We start from the raw sequence: 20,964 nt of genomic DNA, 5'->3' as shown, positions 1-20,964 counted from the left end.
TATTACATACCTGCTAAATGTTTCTGGTTTTTCAGCTAATCTTGCCGCTGAGGTTTTTTTTTTCCCTGCATACAAGGGTCTGGTTTCCCAAAAGCATCTCAGGATTATAACCGTATTTGTTCAGCTAATGTTTCCACTGGCATGTTTCCATCCCAAGATGAGTGTTGCGCATGCTGAGATACTTTGGAAAGCAGGTCCAGGTCGAGTGCCAGTGGTTCATTTGACAATATGAATACCGGCATTTGGTTACACTAAGACCCTGTGTGTATTGCTTCTGTGGAGATTCTCAACATCTGGACCTGCTCCCTTTCAGATACTCGCTTTCATACACAGCACACTTAAGAATCAGTAAATATATGTATGAACAGAAAGCACAAAGAAACCCAAACACCTCAACATTCAAATGGGACGGAGACGGATTGAAAGTGATCGGAAGGTAAAAGAAAAAAAGGGCCTCAGCTGCAGAATGTAAAATAGAGCAAGTTTTGACAATAGTAGAAGAGGAATATTATGAAGGCAGCCTTTCCTTGCTTCCCTGGGAGAGTTTCATGGAGTGCTTTCTCACTGTGATAATGAAATGACCTGGCCTGCACTGCTCCACTCTCTCTCTCTCTCTCTCTCTCTCTCTCTCTCTCTCTCTCAAAAACACATCTGCCAGGCGAGGGTGAAAATGAGAAAATCCTACCTCCTCTCCCGAGTTTCGTAAAGCATACTTTCAATATTCGTTTTCACAGACAATGATGGGAGTGTGAGTGACTGTGTGCTCCTGTGTCCTTGCGAGCGTTGTGAATTGCTGCGTGCGGTTTTGGATGCTGGCACTTGAGCAACTTGTAATAAACTAGATTTGAAGCACATTTGACATAACAAGGTACTGTAGAGAAATTCAGTGGATAGGAATCCCATAGAGTTGTCATCGTAACAGTGTTTTTGTAACTTAATTTCTGCGGTTTGCAAGCAGCAAAATCAATACAGTAAGCAGCAAAACTCCGATCAAGGACTTCAATTCCGTCCCATTTCAAGGTAGAATCCAATACAGCAAAACTATAGGCCCACACTGTTTTGAGCTAATCTTGTGGGCCTCGCTAGACATTCAGGCCGTACTAGACTGATTCAGAAGAGTGACTCACCAGTTTGGTACAGCACAGACTGCATGCAGACCATGTATTCCCTCAGCCTCTAGTTAGCAGGGAATCTATGGCAGCACTGAGGCAGAGCGCTGTCATTGAGTTACATAATCAACAGAGGAGTGTAGCAAGAATGGGTGTGTGTGGGTGTGTGTGTGTGCGTGCCCGTGCATTCGTGTAGCCGCAGTTCTTTTTGAGCTGTCGATCATGTGGTACGCCAAGGCCACTCTAACACAAGGCTGCTGAGGTGGACTTTCAGCAACAATGGAGCTTAGCCTATGTGTGTGTGTGTGTGTGTGTTTTAAAGGCATATGCGTGGATAAATAGGCGGCTGCGTTTACAAGGCTGAGGAGAAGGAGCACGCTACATGCAAGGTATTAGGTGTGCATGCTGAGAGATGAGCCAATTTACAGCACATGTTGACTCACAAGGACACATTTACATATCTATTGTGTGTGTGTGAGCTTATTTGTATCCTGCTGTATGTTTCCATGCATGCTCGGATGCATAGGCCTATTTGTGATTTTGCATGTTTGTGTGTGAGCCAAGTCTAGTCATGTTTGTGTGTGTACATGTGTTCATATGTGTGTGTGTGTGTGTCTGCATCCCAGTGCCTTTTTGTGTACATTTAGAGGGGGGGGGGGGGGGGGGGTGTTCTCATACTGGCATTAGGCTGTGGAGAGCTTGTTGTATTGTCTGTGTATTGTATTGCTTCTGCTGCTCAATGATGCCATCTGGCTTTGGCTAACACCACCACAGACATCCGAGGGGAGCTATCCGTGCTAGTCAGCGTCTGGTTTTAACAACTGTTTTGGGATCAGTTGTCCAGTGGGCTGGTCCTAACTCACCCCATTATGAGCAGGATGATAAAACTGACCTTGAAGCGGTTTATGGGCCTGGGATAATGGAAACCACTGATAGAGAGCCCATGAAACTCCACTCAGCTTTCAGTGACAAAAGAAAATAATGGTTCAACCACTTAATATTATTTTGAACTGTATCTAAAAATGTATGAGTGGACATTGTGGAAAATGTGTTGCCACTCAACCAGCGATGACAAATGAAGAGACTCAGTGATTAATATGTGAAGTTAGTTAGTCAAGAAATACTGTTTTACAACATAACTGAAATAAATGTTACAATAAGGGACAGTACAAAATGATTAAGGGGGTATTGTAATTTTTATTTTTTGGGCTTTTATGTTATTCTTATCACGTTTATTTCAAGCTTCCTTGTAAGATTTGTTATATAAAAAATGGTTGGTAAAAAAGATGACTGTCATGTGCACCATGAATTATAGAGGACAACGTCTATACTATTACTTTATTTTGAGATTTTAGTGGGGATAGTGTGTTGCAGTTTTTGTCTAAGTCAAAGGGAGAGTCCAAAGAGAGTATTGATAACTGTGGGGAGGGTAAAACATAAAGGAAACCCAAATAATTTCAGGTCCCAAAAATCTCGGTGCAGAGTTAAATTAAGACCAGGACGATTAAACATAACCTCAGCAGGTCAGTGCCATCATATACCCGTGCAGGTTAAAACCGGCACTTGCATATAAAAACCACTGGAGGTGGAAACACAATTAGGTCAGATTGAGGCCAGACCATTTGTATGGGTCACGGTAAAAGCGCTCATATGTATGCAGGCTTATAGGCCCCTTGGGAGCACTGGGCTGACCTTGTCCCATACTCTGATCTATGTCCTCATCTCCCCCTATGCCCCCCCCCCCACCGTCTCTCCTCTTTCCTCCCCCCACCTCCTTTTTTTATAACCACATTTCTCTCTTCTCAAACACCCCGCTTTTTTATTTTTACTGTTTTCAATTAGTTTCTCTTATTTCTCACCCTGTTTGGATTCACCCCTTCTAAAATCTCTTTTCTCTCTTCTCTCTTTTTTTGTTCACATCCTTTATTTCTCTCTTTCACTTTTTACTAATTTGAAACTCCCTTTCTTCCATTCCCCAATTCCTTTATCCCCTCTCGTCCTTTTTTCCATATCAACAGCCAGTCTGATAAATAATGCATCGCAGCACATTAAAAACATTAGTAGGGTTCTCTCGGCTGTCAGAGAGAGGGAGGAGACGAGGGAGAGGGGGGAATGGGTAACTCCATTTTAAAGTCTTATGGAGAATGATGTGATTTAATATTAGCAGCAGGAAAGCGCCAGAAAAAGGGTGAAGGTCCGAGCATTAATTGTGTTTGCGTCGTGACATCGCGCTCAAAGGTTTTGCCTTTGGTGAACCATCTGAAAGCTCCGAGATTCATTAAGATGATGACTGTATCAGCAAACTCAAAAGAAAAGATTTTAATGACATTTAGCAAAACACTGATGCTGCATCACACAGAACCTTGACCTTTCCCTCCTCCCCTTTCATCCTCAGCTTTCTGCTCCCCTCTCCTCTCCTCCTCCCCCCTCCTCCCCTCCATTCCTCCTGGCAGCGTGGCGATTGGCATTATTAAAAATTGATTGGCGGCGAGCGTTTAGCAGGGTGGCGAGGCGGAGAGGGAAGGTTTGACAGGCAGGAGTGAAATGAAAGGAGGGCCTCTGCGGACACTCTGTGGAAAGGTCTCACTGGGGGACAGACGGTGTGTGTGTGTGTGTGTGTGTGTGTGTGTGTGTGTGTGTGTGTGTGTGTGTGTGTGTCCACTTGTACGTACAAGCTTGTGTGTGAGGCTCAGAGAAGATTGCGCAAGAACATTTTGTAGTGAGGCTTGGGAGTTTGAGAACTCATACCATGTTTATACTGTGTGCACAGGTTGATTTTTTTTTGAGTGTGTCGGTGTGTGTGTGTGTGTGTGTGTGTATATATATACATCCACCACATTGTATCTGAAGTCCTCACACACCATATCATGAGAGCACACCAGCATCCAGAAGCACCCACAGAGAGGATACACAGTCACAGCAGCTCTGCTGACCCAGAGTTACCTCTCCACCATCCCTCTTTCTATCGTTCCCTTCATCCCTCTGCTTATCCCCCTTTCCAACCCTTCTCTCTCCTTTCATCTCAGATCAAATAATATTTCCAACCCATATTCCCAACCAGCTATTCCCCCAATGGCTATAAGTGCTACAGCTTTGGAGATTTTCAATACACTTTACTTGCAATTTGGCTGAGTGAAAAAGTTTTTTTGGGGGGGTGGGGGGGGTGGAGTGGGAGATGGGTAAAAGCATGTGATATTACATGACGCTTACTGGCTTCTTTGTCTCTTGTCTTTCTTTCTTTTTTCTATTATTTGTCCTCTCTTTCTCTCTCTGTCACAGATGAACAGACCGATCCAGGTGAAGCCAGCAGACAGTGAGAGTCGAGGAGGTACTGTATGCCCTTCCTTCCCCCTCTCCTCGCTACCGTCCTTCTTTTGTTCTATCCCTACAAACATGCTGCCCGCACGGATCAGCCTCACCATTATATGTCCCATTAGACGACGCCCTGTACCTCGACGCAGGCTGACAGCACAGCCCGGCCTGGACCCTCCAGGATTCAGAACACATTATGTACATGGTGCTCTTCCTGGCTGGCGCCGCCTCTATGCGCTCCTTTCTTGGAGTTTCATCATATGCACTGATGCATGTACAGGCACGCACATACACAGAAACATGGGTGTCTTGTCAGGCAGGGGAAAACAGGTCACTTCTTTACACCTTTAATGAGGCTGTCTGCAATAAAGCAAATCCTTTTTGACTCGTGTCACGGGTTTCTATCAGCCAAATTATCTGTAGATTCAAATGACAGATCCGTGTGAACGAAAGTGGATGTCTGGTCTGGTATTTTGTGTGCGTCGCGCTGTATTGACAGGTAAGACAGCTTAAAGCGCATTTTCTATGTCTAGACATGTAGTGACCTGCTCCTGACATCAATCAATGGACTGTACAAGAGAAGATTGATGCAGTTTGACCGTATTTGGCTGGAGTCTTTCAAACTTTGCAGTTGTTAATATAATTGGCACCAGAGCGATTCTTCAGTCACAAAAAGAAAGAGGGGAAAGAGAGAGGGTGGCGGGGGAGGGATGGAGCATGCAAGGAGTTGAAGGTTGATAAGCAGAGAGGAGCAGAAGGACTGAGAGAGAGGTGTTAGCCTGTAAAGAAGAAAAAAAACCTTTAAGGAAAGGAAGAGAGATTGTGCGACATCCTCTTCTATTTAGTGTGGTGGTGCTCTGAGTATGATTGATGGAGCAGGAGGGAACAGAGGCGAGCGCCGAGCGTGAGGAAGCAAAGTGAGGGCAATGCGAGACGTCCGTACCCCTGTCTGTTATTTGGGTCTATCTCGCTCTGTATGTCCTCAGCCTACTTCTATTCTCCTCATCTATTCTTCACACTTCTATTTTTCCAAGATTATTTCTGTGTCTTTTTTCTTCTCTGTCCCTTGGATGTTTTTCGCAGGCTTGAGTGTAGAGCTACATTGAACGCTACAAAAGTAAAAGTATTCATTCTGCAGAAAACTCATATACTGTATCACAATATATTACATTATGAGACTGCTAATACTGATTTCACTCCTGTAGCCCGTGGAGTCGGGGCTACTTTTAAATATTTCATATAAAGTGAAGTAGTTTAGTCCAGTGGTTCCCAACATAAGGGTAGAGCCCCCTCCTGTGGGTCACAAAATAAATCTGGGGGGGTTGTGAGATAATTAATGGGGTTGAAAAGAATAAAAACTTTATGCTGCACAGATTATTTTCTCTAATCTTTGTGAAATAATGGATAATTTGACCTCTTTGGGCCTCAAACAAGAAATAACTGTTTGTTATTTCAATGAAACCATCTGAGAAGTTCAAAACTCTTTGTTGGAACTACTAAGGGGTCACAAGCCAAAAAGGTTTCATCTTTAGCAATGCACTGAATTTTAGAAGCATATCATATAAAATCTTAATCTGAAAAGTGACTACATATCTGTCTAATATATGTAGTGGAGTAAAAAGTATAAAAGCAAATAAAGTAAATGTGTGTGTGTGTGTGTGTGTGTGTGTGTGTGAGAGAGAGAGAGAGAGAGAGAGAGAGAGAGAGAGTGAGGGGGGTTTACATTGTTGTTGACACTCTGGTGTATATTGATTTGCTCTCGAGCTGAATATGAGTGTGTGTGTGTGAGTGTGTGTTTACAGTCCTTTCCCAAAGAAAGATGTAATGTTTATTGGTTCCTTCCCTAGGGAACTGTAAGCTTTGTCCACCAATGAGGTGTGTGTGTGTGTGTGTGTGTGTGTGTGTGTGAGAAGGTGGGGGGCCAAACATTTCAAGATTTGTGTGTGCGTGTGTGTGCATATGTGTGTGTCCTCCACCCCTGATGTGCGCTCCACTCTTGTAAACACCCCCCACCCCCCAGTGCAAGGCCAGAGCGCAGATTAGTCTTGTTGACTCGGCAAGGACACCCTGTCAGGCACAGGCAGCGGGGAACGGACCCTAAGCACGCATGCACGCAAACACACACACACACACACAGTTAACCACACCTACACACACGTTAATTTGCAGAGCGCATTCAGAGGCAATTGCACTGAGGCTCATTAATTTCCCAACATATACATCAATTTCCACAAAAGATTCTGATTCTGCATAACGTAAAAACAGACGGCCTTGCACACAGACACATCTGCTACTGTTGTGCAGTAACACACTTTCACCGTCTGCCTCACAATTTCCCTCAAACACTCACATTCAGTGACTCAATCATGCTGTCACGGTGAATAATGAACTGATGCTGGACCTCAGTCTGGCTGTATTTTATTAAAACCCATACATGTAGAAGTCGTGTCTGATTATATCATCCTGCAATTCTTTTTTGACAGCATAAAAGTTTGTTATATCAGAAAAAGAGACATTTTTAGGTTTAAATTGTGTGTTGCTTTTGGTCCACAAATTTTCTGAAATGCCAATTTGAACTTCAAGATAGAAGCGGACAGCAGTTGCTATGTGCAAAAGTCTGGTTGCTATGCTATGTGTTCATAAATGAGAAACAGACCAACACATATTAATTTGGTAGTTTCCTAATGTTTTATCTAATCCCTGTACAGAAAGTGGGCATTTTATTTTTTCTTATTATGCTTTCCAGCGTCCATGTTGGAAAAAATGTGTGTAACAACAGGTTACCCCCTGCCCCCCCCACACTCACATAGTTGTCTGCTGGATTCAGCATGACCTTTGACTTATGCATATTACTTGTTATTGCTGTTTTATTCTATTTATTTTTATCCAATTTATTTGTTTCACTGTTAAACTCGCTGCCTCATTATTGTGCAACAGGCATTAGCATCCTGTCTGTGATGCATATTTAATAATAATAACAACCAAATGTGTTGTTACTTGTAAACAGGGCCTCCTGGACAGACTTGCTGTCGAAATTAACTTCCATTCCATTTTAATCATGTCCTGAGTGAGAACAGGCACGCCAACGCGTCTGTCTTGTCTAATACCTGAGTGAAGGTGCTCTCTTCCTCTGTATTCACAACTAAGTAAACGTGAATAAAATGTGATGGAGGACGAGGTGCACCGCTCCCTTCGTCTGACTTATCGGCCGATAAGGGATTTATTTACCACACGCAATGTCTAAAATGAACCAGACAGAATATGTTATTCTTCTATCGTGTTATCATCATATATGTGAAGGGAACTGTCCACTATAAACTGGGAGAAAACAGGGAAAAATGCAAAACGTAATATTGTACACAAAGATTACCAGTGAGCAGCATTATTTGCCTCTAGTAATTCTCCAGTTTCTGTGTACAGCTCAAAAGCTCAACAGTAAAGAAGTGCCTGAAACAGAAAGAGGATTGCTTCACACTGCCTGTGTTGGCATGACATTATTACAGGCGAACAGTTCAGATGGTATTGAGCAAGATGCTACAGATAAAGGTCTGCAATAACTGGATAACCACAACGTTCACTCACTGCACTCTCATGAAGAGTGGAGTATCATATTAGCCTCTTATCTAAAATATTGAGCTACTCTACAACTGAAAGCCAAACAGGTTTGAAGCTCAGTCTGATTGCAAGTGAAATTTTAGTATTTTTCTGTCACAAAGGGATTAGACAGGTTATAAACACACATTTACTGCAGACACAGGTCGAGCAAGCTGTGCTAAATATGATGTGATATGATATTATTAATAAATGGAAAACCAGGTAATCAAAAACTGATCTGTAACTCAGTCTTATTATACCTAAAATACATACCATCAAAATGTGTCACTGAAGTTAACAGACAGAGGCTTTATGTAATAAAATGATTGGCATCTGGCAGTAACTTGTTATGAACATTTTAATTGTTCTTCTATTGTTATTGCAATGCTGATGTTTTCCAAATGGAGCTGAGCACCTACATATGACCATGAACCCTTTGTTGAGAATAAGCACACTAAGCAAATAGCTTCAAGCCAATAGCTTCATTCAAACCCAATTGAGATCTAAAGATGTGCTTGTAGCATGAATAAATGGGATAACATATGCCATCTCGGATAACATACACAGTCTGGTTTTTTGAAGAGCAAAAACAAGAACATAGTGTGTCTTTATGTAGATTATCAAAAGGCATCTCTGATGCTCTGATCGTGACCTATTCCTTTTCCTTTTAGAAGACAGAAAGCTCTTTGTGGGCATGCTCAACAAGCAACAGTCAGAAGATGATGTGCGGCGCCTTTTCGAGTCCTTCGGCAGCATCGAGGAATGCACCATCCTCAGAGGTCCCGACGGAAACAGCAAAGGTGAGTTTATAGCTGTTTATGACTTTGAGCCAGCAGACTTTTTTCACAGGCTACTGCACAGAAATGATTTGGCCTTTCAAAGTGGGTGACTTTGCAAAGTTCTCCTTAAACACTCCATGTTGAGTGATGTCAAGGCGAGCTATTTCACAATCATCAGAGGGGTGGTTTCATAAGAATACTGTAGATTCTGTAAATTCCAACAGTAAATGCCATTTGAAAGCTTTGCCCACAGGGATGAGAGATATAAACCACCAACTCTTTACAGATGAACCCCATTAACCTCGTGAGTCGACCTACATGGCTTTGATAAAGAAAAAAAAAAAACAAGTCAACCTCCTTATTAACCAGCAGGCTTCATGTCATGCCAGAAAAAATGTCCTTTTTCGAAATGTTGTCAGAGTGCTACACAAGTTCACTGCACGAAGTTCATCAGTGGGCTTAGCAGCCAATCAATGAGGCCCGATGATAACTAAGCCTGATGATTACAGTGGGCTTGATCATTCTGATTCCTCCGTGAAGCTCCATTAACAAGGCCTCATCAGCCAGCTTACTCGGCTAAGTGGGCTTTAGCTCAATAATTACTGGGAACTTGATCATTCAAATTCATCAACGGGGCTTGTCAATAGTAAGCGACACCAGAATGCTGTGGCATTTTAAGCCCCATCAGAGGATCCCAAAGTTGTTAATGGTGTCAGAGTGGCATGTTTAGCCCGCTTATTGAGCCTCGATCAACACCGATGCAACCCTCCTCAGCAAAGAGGGCTTTGTTTACTAAATGTGTGCTGCTGTAATGCTGTAGGAAACTTATCCCTGGTGAAGAAAACAGGAAACTTTTTTTCTTCTTGTTTTGCTGTGATACTGTATGATATACTTTTCACGTTTATCTTTTGTTCTCGCCGTCTCTTTTTCCCCTTACTCATTTTCTCCCTCTCTTTCTTTCTCTCTCTCTTTAGGCTGTGCATTTGTAAAATACTCCTCTCATGCTGAAGCTCAGGCAGCCATCAGTGCACTACACGGCAGCCAGACAATGCCTGTGAGTACAGCAGTAACTGTGTGTGTGTGAGCATGTAGATTTATGTGAGAGAGGTGAGTCACATGGAGAGATGAGTCACATAGCGCTTAATTACCTTCTTAAAGCTAAGTTAAGTTATACTTTATTAATCCCAGTAAGGAAATTTATCCTTTGCATGTGACCCATCCTAACAGTTCTGGGGCAATGGACACCCACAGCAGCTCTGAGGCCATTGCCTTGGCGGGAGAGGAATGCGTGTACGAGTGTGCCAGTGCAGATACGAGCTTATGTCATGTGTCTATCGGAAACCAACTAACATGTACTGCCTGCCGTGTGTGTGTGTGGGTGGGTGGATGGGTGGGTGCACAGGGGGCCTCATCCAGTCTGGTGGTAAAGTTCGCCGACACGGATAAGGAGCGCACCATACGCCGCATGCAGCAGATGGCTGGTCAGATGGGCATCTTCAACCCTATGGCCCTGCAGTTTGGAGCCTACGGAGCCTACGCTCAGGCAAGACGCCCCGTAAAATGGCTTTTTTTTTTTTTTTTTTTAACACTGTTATTTATTCAGTGAACCACTGAGATTAAATAGAGTTCTCACATATGAATCTCCATTCCTCCAATTAGGAATACTGTATTTCCCAAGGAGATGTCGTAAAATGTCTTTATTAATGTTGGTTTGGAAATAATAACACATTTCGTAAGATTCAACACCTGGTTTCTATATAGTAGTCTCTGTTTCTTCTCCTCTTTCACTTTCATTATTCTCAACCCTCCTTATAATTCCCTCTCCTCCACTGTGCAGGTGCAGCAGCAGGCCGCGTTAATGGCGTCTGTAGGCCAGGGAGGCTACCTCAGTCCAATGGCGGCCTTTGCTGCTGCCCAGATGCAGCACATGGCCACCATCAATGGCCTCCCAGGAGCACCGCTGACCCCAACATCAGGTAACAGTGGTGACAGACCAAAGTTTAAAGGACCACGCTGGATTTTTAGGTATTTCTGTACAGCGTGGAAATGGCATCTATTACACTGCACACATACAGTACATTATCGACCACTCCGTACCAAAATAAGGGGTAATTTGCTCAAATTAATTGGAACACAACTCACATAGCCTCATTCTAAACTACACTGTAGAACTGCCATCCTTCAGTTCAGTTGCGAGTGACAGGCTAACACTACTGTAAGGTAGCTGCATTTTACAAAATCAACGAGAAGCCTTACTTTTATCCACAATTGTTTCATCAATGGTGTCGAACCCAAAGTGCCTCCTCTCATTACATCTCAAATGGTTTGGTGTCACGATCCATTCAGCTCAGCTGGCTAGTTTTCTCCATTTTGCGTTACAGAACAGCAATAGCCTAGCTTAGCTTGCATCAGAGTGAGCAGATCATTACAAATCAAATAGTAGCTTGAATTTCAAATAAAACGCAGCAGTCCTACAATCTAAAATCTAATCTAAAAACAACTAAGAGATGTTTTTGAAAATAGTGGCAGCAGCAGGGCAATATGTTCCTTTAAGGCCTTACTGTAGCATTGCAGTGGACAAGGACATTGAATGGGTGCAAATGAACATGGCATAACATGCAATCATCAGAGACAAATACATAATTGGTAGACATAAGATATCATCAACACAGTAGTCACTATACTTGTGTCCAAGATTCAGATCTAATAGCCGCTGTGTCACAGTAAGGGCCATACTGGGACAAGAAATCAGCCCTGACATTTAGTGTCTTCACTGGCCCACTGGACCGGCCCCTCTGACATTTCCAAGAGTTACTAGGTGGCCAGTCAAAGCAAACCTTCTCCATAATGTCTTAAAAGAAAAATACAGTGGAATGCTTACTGTTTGTCTCTGTCTTTGCCTGTCTGCCCTGTGGCTGCAGGTGGCAGTACACCTCCAGGCATCAGCGCCCCCACAGTGACCAGCATCCCCTCCCCAATTAGTGTAAATGGTTTTACTGGCATGCCGCCCCCCCAGGCAAATGGGCAGCCTCCTGCAGAGGCTGTCTTCACCAACGGGATACACCATTACCCTGGTAAGTCCGATCAATTCAGGAGCCCGTATGCAAACACACACAGTAGCTCTCAGAGATACAAAAAGATATCAAGAATAATGAATACGAATACACTGTTTGTTGTGTTAAACCATGACTTCATGAAACGGAGGCTTAAATCCTTATAGACACATGCTGCAGTAAACACATTCATTATAATGGGAGAAGTGTGCATGCTGCTGGCTTACAGGCGTGAATAGCCTTGAAGCATGTTCAGGATGCGGAGGCCAGACGAACATAGCCCACAGACAGTCAGCATGTGGAGGAGATGAGTGTTTGGCAAAGGTGCTTATGGGCTGCTGGAGCCGAAGTATGTGCTTGTGTCATGAGCCGTGGCTAGTACCTCATTGGTTTTTTTGTCTGTGAGGAGGTGGAAGAAAAATCTGTCTTTTTGTTTTTTTTTTTACACTCTTGTCTCTCCAGTGTTGCAGGAGGTGGTTTTTAGGGAGGACTCGGAGAAAAACGGCTTGGGCGTGGCTCCGCGGAGTTGTTTTGGGGTTCAGGGTGGCTGCTTCCTCTCCTCTCTCTCTGAAGGTAGCGCTTCCCCATCGCCCCCCTCCTACCCCCCTCACTACCTTATGGGCTCAAATAAGGGTGAATACAATTTTATATCACCCTTTCTAAACCTGTGAAAATACTACATGAGATACTACCAGTAATAAACAAGTAAATACAGGTTTGTGAATGTTCAGTAAAGATTTGTAGTAAAGAGAAAATAGAAAAAAAGTGAGTTTAGATCCAAATCGGAAAACTGTGTCACACTTCAACTTCAGTGTCCCAGACGTGTGCACACACATTTAAGTTACAAGTGCGAATTTTGGCACTGATTTTACAGCTGAAAGTGGTGCCAAAATTCATACTTTATGTGTCATTTCAGTGTCACACATGGTGTGGGAACTTTGAGTCTTGATTTTCACACAGTTTCCATCTTTGAATCTGTACTCAGATGTTCACAGAAGGAGTTCTTTTGTCTTTGTCTCTTGTTTTTGAATCTTTGTGTAACCTTTTGTGTTTTTTCAAATTCTATTTAGACATTGACAAATTGTTTTTGTAACTAAAGATCTTTTCTATACATTCACAAACGTTTTTCACACGTTCACAGAGGGTGACACACAACCACAGCCTTTAAAAATGATTTCTGAACATGATTTTATAATCTTAAAATGTATTGACCTTTATTTGAGCCCACACTTTTCTCCTTTTCTTCCGGCTATCCGAATCGTTTTTCAGTGTTGCTGTTAGTCCACGGTGTGTTCAGTATTTCTGTGGTTTTTGGTGATAGTGGGGTTATCGGTGTGTGTGCGTGTGTGTGTGTGTGTGTGTGTGTATTGTTTTCTCAGTGGTGTACTTAATGTGCATGTACTATGTGTACAGATGGCTAGTTATAAAGTGTGGCACAGCATCTGTGGTAGTTACAGGTGTGTTAAGACTGGGGGAAGTTTTTTCACTTTTCATTTTTAAATAATTAACTGTATCTTTTACATGTGAAGTGATAGCGACAGGTGCATCCAGTGTTGTGAGTGTGCATCGTAATTGTCCTGTTTTACGTGTCTAACTACAGTAGATTGTCAGAAAAATGTCTATATTTCTTCTTCATAAGATTTGTTTATAATAGGTACAAGTTTATGACACTTTTTTTTTTCTTTCCCGTGGTGACAGTATTTGTTTGTTTAACTGTGGTCCTTCAAAGTTTTATTTTTCTGCTTTTGTTGGGGAAAAAGAGCTACTTTTGAAATGGTTTGGGAGGAACATAAAGTGAAAAAGTCCAGCAAAAGAGAGAGGTTCACAATTCAGTTCCTCACACGCTGAAAGCGAAGCGAGTTGACACCTCGCTGTTCATCTCTAACCTTTCTGCTTTTTTCCCTCTCCTGTCTGTTCTTCTCTCCATCGCCTCTCCTTCCATCCCTCCTCCCGCTCACCCTCGTTATATATTACTCTCGCCTTCCTCCGTGCCCTCTCCTCCTCTCCTCCATCTACATTCTCCCTCCGTCTCTCTCTGCCTCATCTCTCTCCCCACACACACACACACCTCCTCCCCACTACCTCCTTCTTCTTCTCTGTGTCTCTGATGGAGCAGCTCAAAGTCCCACTGCAGCTGATCCTCTCCAGCAGGCTTATACAGGAGTCCAGCAGTATGCAGGTCTGTCTGTCACTCTCACAGCAGCACTGATCTGTGTGTATGTGTGTGTGTGTGTGTGTGTGTGTGTGTGTGTGTGTGTGTGTGAGAGAGAGAGAAAGATAAAGATTCCTTTGTTTGAATTTGAATTTTGATCATGTAACATTAAGTGTTTCAGTCTCACTACATCAATTTATTCTCTCCGTTGTGTTCAGGGTGTGTGTGCAACACGTAGACTCTATTGTCTGTTATCTGATCGATTGCCTGCTGTGCTCCTGCATATATCACATTGTTTGTATGTATCCGAGTGTGTGCGTGTGTGTGTGTGTGTGTGCACTCTTGTCATGACTGTTATCTGATCCGTGCTGTGTGTGTATGTGTCTCAGCAGCCTACCCCGCTGCATACGGCCAGATCAGCCAAGCCTTCCCCCACCCTCCACCCATCATTCCACAGCAGCAACGAGAAGGTAACACACACACACACACACACACACACACACACCATTCACTCCTAAATATTCATACATGCCGCAAACATTTACTCATATTTGCTGTCTTTGTTCCTCTTTAATCTGCTTGCCAATATAGTCCTGGAATAAACACCCACGTTTAAAAATACCCAGGCAATTCTCAGTCCTCACTTTCAGTTTTCAGGCGTGATTTCACCTCTTGCCAAAAAGCACACATATTCAGAAAAACTCACACTAACACAGAGTATCGTACACAGTAATGAGTCTGGATTGATTAGAGAAGGCTGACAAGCTTGAACTCCTTTTCCTCATTTTCCTCCTTTTAAAACAGTCAAAGGAGGAGACGAGTTGAAGATTAAATAATAAAGCAAAATAAAAAAGAATATTTGGAGATTATGATGCAGGGGCTGTCCTTGCTGGCTTGCTGATAACTAACTTTACCACCCTTACTGAGTGTTTCAAACTGAGCTGTAAGCCTACTCATGAACTCAATGACCTCCAGGCTTGGGACGCCCTTGCTTGGGACCTTACTGCCCTCTTGTGGAAAATAAAGCAAACAATGCAAATTATTTAACAGCTGTGGCATCCCAGAGGTTAACATTTAAGCATTTAGTAGAGAGGGGAAACCTGAAAGTTTGTTTTTCCATTACAGCTGAAACTGCTCCCAAAGTTACTGTCAACTGACGACTGCATGCTGAGACAAACTGCTCTCTAACCCTGTTTTTCTCTGACTCTGGCGCCAAACATTCAAGCTCGATGACCACAACACAAAAATAAGTCAGTGCACAAAGTATTTTAAAGCCCCAGAAAACTTGGTTTCAGAGCATATGTATTTTTTTCATTAAATAGAAAAAAACATCCATAGCTATAATTTAAGTTTGACTCTCAAAACCTCAGTTGATGTGGGGCATGTTCCACAAAAGCAATTTGCGAACACTTCTTAGTCACAAATTGCTTGTCGCTCAAATTGCAGACACATTTGTGAGTCCTACAGGGCTCTTGCATGATCTCATGTTGCAGATTGGCACTTTCATGTTGCAAATTTGGTGAAATGGGCCCCTGCTTCATCAGGAAATGTTACAAATTACCCAATGGTGCAATACCCACACCTCTCTATGTGCAATCCACTATAATCCCTTTACCTTTATCTCTTTCGTTCTGTGACTTTGTAAATTTGTAAATTTGTAAATTACAGTTTATTATATCTTGTTTTTCTACTTACGTCTCTATCGTACTATCCTGTATGCTGCTGTAACAATGCAAATTTCCCTGCTGAGGGATTAATAAAGGATTATCTTATCTTATCTTATCTTATCTCACACATCACCTGAAGCCCAATGAGACATCTTGAATGTCTTGTTTTGTCCAACCAACAGTCCAAAACCCAAAAGATTTTCGATTTACTTTCACATGCAACAAAGAAAAGCAGCTAAATCTCACAATTGAGAAATTGAAACTATGGAACAGTTGACGTCATGTTTTTCCAACTACGTAAAATCACTCAGAAGACCGCTGTTTTCAGGGTACACGCTCACTAAGAACATGTGTATGCTATTCTATCGACTTTATTTTTTTTTTACTCTATTTTTTAACATTATTCTCTTGTTCTTCTGTTGTTTTGCATTTTTTTCCTGTCATCACGGAGTCTCCTCCTGCCGTGGTCAACCTTTTATGCTTCTCTCTCTGTCCTTGTCTGACCTTATCCCCTTACCCCTTATCTCTTATTTTACCCCCCCCCCCCCCCCCCGCCTCTCTCCCTCTCCCTCTCTCTCTCTCTCTCTCTCTTTGCGTGTGCAGGACCAGAGGGTTGCAACCTGTTCATCTACCACCTCCCTCAGGAGTTTGGGGATGGAGAGCTGATGCAGATGTTCCTGCCTTTCGGTAATGTCATCTCCTCCAAAGTGTTTGTGGATCGGGCGACAAACCAAAGTAAATGCTTTGGTGGGTAAAAATGACCAAACCAAAAGATTATTGGTTATTTATTCTGATTATTCTTTTTTACTAATCACCTTCTTTACCGCAGTCAACACCCCTTTCCTAACCTCTCAACACCCCTCCCTTAAATAAATGAAAACAAAACAGTGGAGAGTTTCTCTACAGTTGTGCAAAAGCAGGTTGTTACTAAAAGAAAGAAGAGAGAATGAGTGTGTCTATTAACCATTAAAGCTGTTTTCTTTTGAAGCTCTGGCTAATTTCTTATTTTGATGCATATTTCAGTGATATATATATCACTGAAATATGCATCAAAATGTAATCAATCAATTGTAAATCAATAGTCAAACTGATCATGACAGAAATGAGTTCTGTTTTAAAGCCATATTAGCACAGTTACATTGCCACTGTGCTCTTTCTGACACATATTACAAATGGTGACTCTCAGTCTCTAACTTACTGTAAGCAAAAGCAAAGCATGCTGAGAATAGAACCGTTGCTCTAGCATGCAGAGATAGAGAGCTGCTGTCTCACTTTATGCCACCGACGGCACAATTTAGCCGAACGTATAATTATGTGGCAAATTATAAATGGATTGTGGAGAATATTTGATGGAGAATCCGTCAGGTGCAACCTATTTGCAAAGTAGCTTTTGCTCATTAATACAACACAACATTAATGTTGTATTATTCATGTTGCAATTTGGATTTTAATTTGTGATTTGATGCTTTTTTTCACTTCAAGTGGAAGTTAACAAAAACAAAACTCAAAAATAGCACAACCATATTGATGTTTTGGTTTTACATCCCATCACCAAGTTCATATTGTGATTTTGGTTGCATGCTGCGCTCTCTATTATAATTGTGATCTGTTGTTGTTGTTGTCATACTGTATGTTAGCTATATTAAGCTATATTAAGTGCTGTATTATATAGTTATAGTATTTGTTATATTAATGCTTGTGGATGTTAACTGATTTTAGTTTTATGTACAGATGATTTCATTCTTATTGTAAAGTTTTACAATTATACATACATGTGAAAGACTGCGTCATCTTGTTGAACTCATCTTCATCATCCATTCTTTTGTGACCCCAAAACTGTCCTCGCCTCTTCATCTAACCACATCCCTCTTTCTCTCCCTCTGTTGGCCTTTCCCCCAGGGTTTGTGAGCTTCGACAACCCAGGTAGTGCCCAAGCTGCCATCCAATCAATGAACGGCTTCCAGATCGGCATGAAAAGACTCAAGGTGCAGCTGAAGAGGCCAAAGGACGCCAACCGCCCCTATTAGCCCCCGCCCCAGCCAGCCGCCGCCACCCTGGCGGCCGGGGCAGCCGTCGCACACAGGGAAAGACAGGTCAGACATCGATCTCGACTCGCCTGGAAACATTTGTTGTCGCTTTGGTTTGATGGGTGATTAACTGAACCGATGCATGCACAGCCACTGCATATTATATTGACAAATGCGGAAATGGCAAGCCCATTTATGGCATGATGTCGCTTCAGTAACCTTTTATAAATGTCATAAAACATTTGCAGATGCCTAATAACAAGCTGATCATCTGCAAAATGCTCGTAAAGAATAGTGATGAAGTTTTACCAGTTTGTTGATAGTTCAAGTACGCATTTGTAAATGTTAATTCCACCCACGTCATTATGGCTCACTTTCAGTCATCTCTAGAGTGTGATGACTAACAGTATATTAAGAATAAAAGGTGTTGAATATGTTGTTTTATTATTATCACGATGTTATGCCCTCTAACCATGCAACTGATATAAATATTATAGTGTGCTTTCATGGCTGGTTGAAACAAACAAAGCTGTGGGAGCGTTTACTTACATGTAGCCTCCTCTGTTTGTAGAACAGCTTTACAGTAAGTGACCCTGTATGTTACCCCGTAGGTAAAAGATAATTGGTAAATGGTTCAGTGTGTTGCACAGGGAAGGAATTGCTTCCAAGGGAGAGGCATTTATTACCCCTCAGGCGGGTAATTGTGCTGTTCCTCTTTGTCTCCTCCCTTCATCTGTGTGATGGAGAGTTTAGGCTGCGTCGTTCATTCACCACTGATGACTTCATTCAAGGGCAACTTATCACCCACTCACAAACTAACTGAACCATACCAGACGCTGTCCCGAGGCAAATCACTGCAGGAGGAATAGTGCATTCTCATATGAATGGTGTCACAAAATATGTGGCACCATTACTTTTGATATATAAAAACATTTTCCGAGAAGACATCTCTTTTTGATTTCCAGTTTGATTGACAGTTATAACAGTATTTGAAATTCCAACTGATAAACAAGCATAAGGCCATTTTTGCACTTGCATTCCCAGTTTTACTATAATAATGCACTGTTAGGGTACAGAAATGTCAGACTCACGAGTCCATATTCAGACAGCAAGTTGGAGCACTACTTAACTTCTAAAGACACATGGGGGTTAAGGTGTGTCTTGATTAAAATCTCTTCATCATTTCAAAAACAAGATTAAACAGTTTGATTTGAATAATAAAAAAAACCAAAACCTTATTGTTTATCACAAAGGAGATTACAACAGCGTCACTGCCAGGGAGCTAAATTAATTCACTGCAGGATGAGCACTGATTTGTTTTCAAAATTGTCTCAGCAAAATTATCTTTGTTTATCCATACCAGAACTTAGAGTCTTAGTGCTGGAAGAAGACGCTTTAGAGAGGCAGGTGTCCCGTAAATATGTTCCTCTGCTCCATCTGCATGTAAATACAGCGAGTGCCAACGGTAAAGGAGGACACATGAGAAATGATATTGATATTATTGATATGATATTATTACTTTTAACATAGTAACTGCAAAAATAAAAACATATTTCCCCCATTAACTTTTCTTTAGTCTTCTAATGTAATGTAGAAATATTGTCTCTTTTGTAATAAATGTTTGTTCAAGCCCAGAGGGACTAGCTGTCTCTTTGAATTGTCTAATAGAGATCCAAGTAAATAAACAAATGAACAAAAACAAATTAGACATACAAATTAGAGCAAATAATTGTTGGAAACTTAGAGCTCCTTTAAACACACAACCACCAATCTCAAGTTTAATTTTAGCACAATTCTGTGACGCTGTATTTAGGCATAACAGTGCTTTGAGCTAAATGCTAACTTGCTTATAATGACAATGTTAACATGCTGTTGACGTTCACCATCTTAGCATGCTAACACTTGCTAATTAGCACTAAACACAAAGTACGGCTGAGGCTGATGGGCATGTCATTAGTTTTGCAGGTATTCTGTCATAAACCAAAGTACTGGGCGATTTAAAATTTGCCCTGATGATGGCGCTAGATAAAAGGTTATTACAATTCATTATGAGGGGAACATAAATGTCTTTACCTAATTAATGCCAATTCATTCAATAGTCGTCAAAACACATAAAAAGCACAAAAGTCAACCTCATGGTGGCACTAGAGGAAAAGTCTTGGGATCCATCACCTTAAACCATAAATGTGCAAAACTTTGTCCCAATCCATCCTGTAGATGTTGGGATATTTCACTGAATGAGTGAAAACTTCTTTTTGTTTCGTTTTCCTACATATTACTTGACTCAAGCGATTTCTATGTCTTCTGTGCTTTTCAGGTTTTGTTGAGCTGAATCATGTGTTGACTTCTTGCTACCCGCCACCGAGTGCAAACTCAACATCTGGACCACTGAGGCTGCTTCAGAAACAGAGAGAGAGAGAGCGATGACCGAGTCAAGGACACCTCCTTTTGGATGTACTAAAACTTTGGAACTCAGAGAGAATTTGTACCAGCCTGGTTAGCCCCAGGACCTTTTTTCTTCTGCACACATATACACACCTCTTTCCCCACAAAACCCCGCTTGAATGACAGCTACCTTTTCTGGACCACAAAAACTTTTACTTGAACAATGAGGGAAAAAAAAAAGTAAAAGAAACTATATCAAACCTACTTACAATGACCAACCCCACTGAACTCTTAAAGGGAATATGGATGTCAAAAAGTCCAACAAGAACAAAACTTTTTAAAGACTGAATAGAGGATTGCCGTAGGAGATCTTTCTGTAAGATGGTTTGAGTTTGGGGCAATTGACTTTTGAAGACCAATTTATAAGACTTGAAACAAGAAGGGACACGAAATTCTCGGAGAGAGAACTTAAGTAGGGAATGTGATATTTTCAGGACACAAATTGGCTTCGATTTGGGATGGCCATCTTTAGCTCGGAGTGCCTGTCCGTTTCCAGGGGATACCGTTGCCAAGGAGAGCCATAGCAACGGTCTCCAGGGAGTCTTACCTGTCATTCCTTAGTTGTTTTAGGGACCAAAAGACCAAACATTTTTATTGCTGAGGACTTGTAGCTCTAATATACTCGGACCACTGCATCTCTTTCAGTCAGTGTTAACTGGTTTAGGAGTTGCACTTAAAGTGTACATTTCGAATATATACAACACATGTATATATACATATATATTGCTGATATGCTTTTTGAATACAGGCAAAACTATTTCAGATGACCAAATGGGGTCTCTCACTTCGCTAGTTTACAATTACTCAAAATGTTTATTTTTTTCTC

The 20,964-nt window shown here is 41.8% G+C and overlaps 1 protein-coding gene across 8 annotated transcripts in view; it reads left to right on the top strand.

The window, feature by feature from the left end:
* celf4 (CUGBP, Elav-like family member 4) overlaps positions 1-17,693 on the top strand; it is a 74,824-nt gene extending 57,131 nt beyond the window's left edge. Inside the window, exons 3-13 of one of the 8 annotated variants that reach the window (XM_070902142.1) lie at positions 4,389-4,437; positions 8,687-8,815; positions 9,769-9,848; positions 10,197-10,337; positions 10,632-10,770; positions 11,716-11,868; positions 12,310-12,420; positions 13,964-14,026; positions 14,392-14,469; positions 16,270-16,413; positions 17,566-17,693. In XM_070902142.1, the coding sequence (XP_070758243.1) occupies positions 4,389-4,437; positions 8,687-8,815; positions 9,769-9,848; positions 10,197-10,337; positions 10,632-10,770; positions 11,716-11,868; positions 12,310-12,420; positions 13,964-14,026; positions 14,392-14,469; positions 16,270-16,413; positions 17,566-17,693 (1,215 nt within the window). Of the gene's footprint in view, positions 1-4,388; positions 4,475-6,861; positions 6,867-8,686; positions 8,816-9,768; positions 9,873-10,196; positions 10,350-10,631; positions 10,780-11,715; positions 11,869-12,309; positions 12,421-13,963; positions 14,030-14,385; positions 14,470-16,202; positions 16,414-17,565 lie in introns of all 8 variants that reach the window. The other 7 variants (XM_070902143.1, XM_070902146.1, XM_070902145.1 and 4 more) reach the window with 7 other exon arrangements.
* Positions 17,694-20,964: the final 3,271 nt, after the last annotated feature.

This window comes from Enoplosus armatus, chromosome 3 (assembly GCF_043641665.1).
Source record: "Enoplosus armatus isolate fEnoArm2 chromosome 3, fEnoArm2.hap1, whole genome shotgun sequence".
Classification (NCBI taxonomy): domain Eukaryota; kingdom Metazoa; phylum Chordata; class Actinopteri; order Centrarchiformes; family Enoplosidae; genus Enoplosus; species Enoplosus armatus.
Note: the sequence above shows the minus strand (reverse complement) of the source record. Positions and strands in the feature narration are given on the sequence as shown.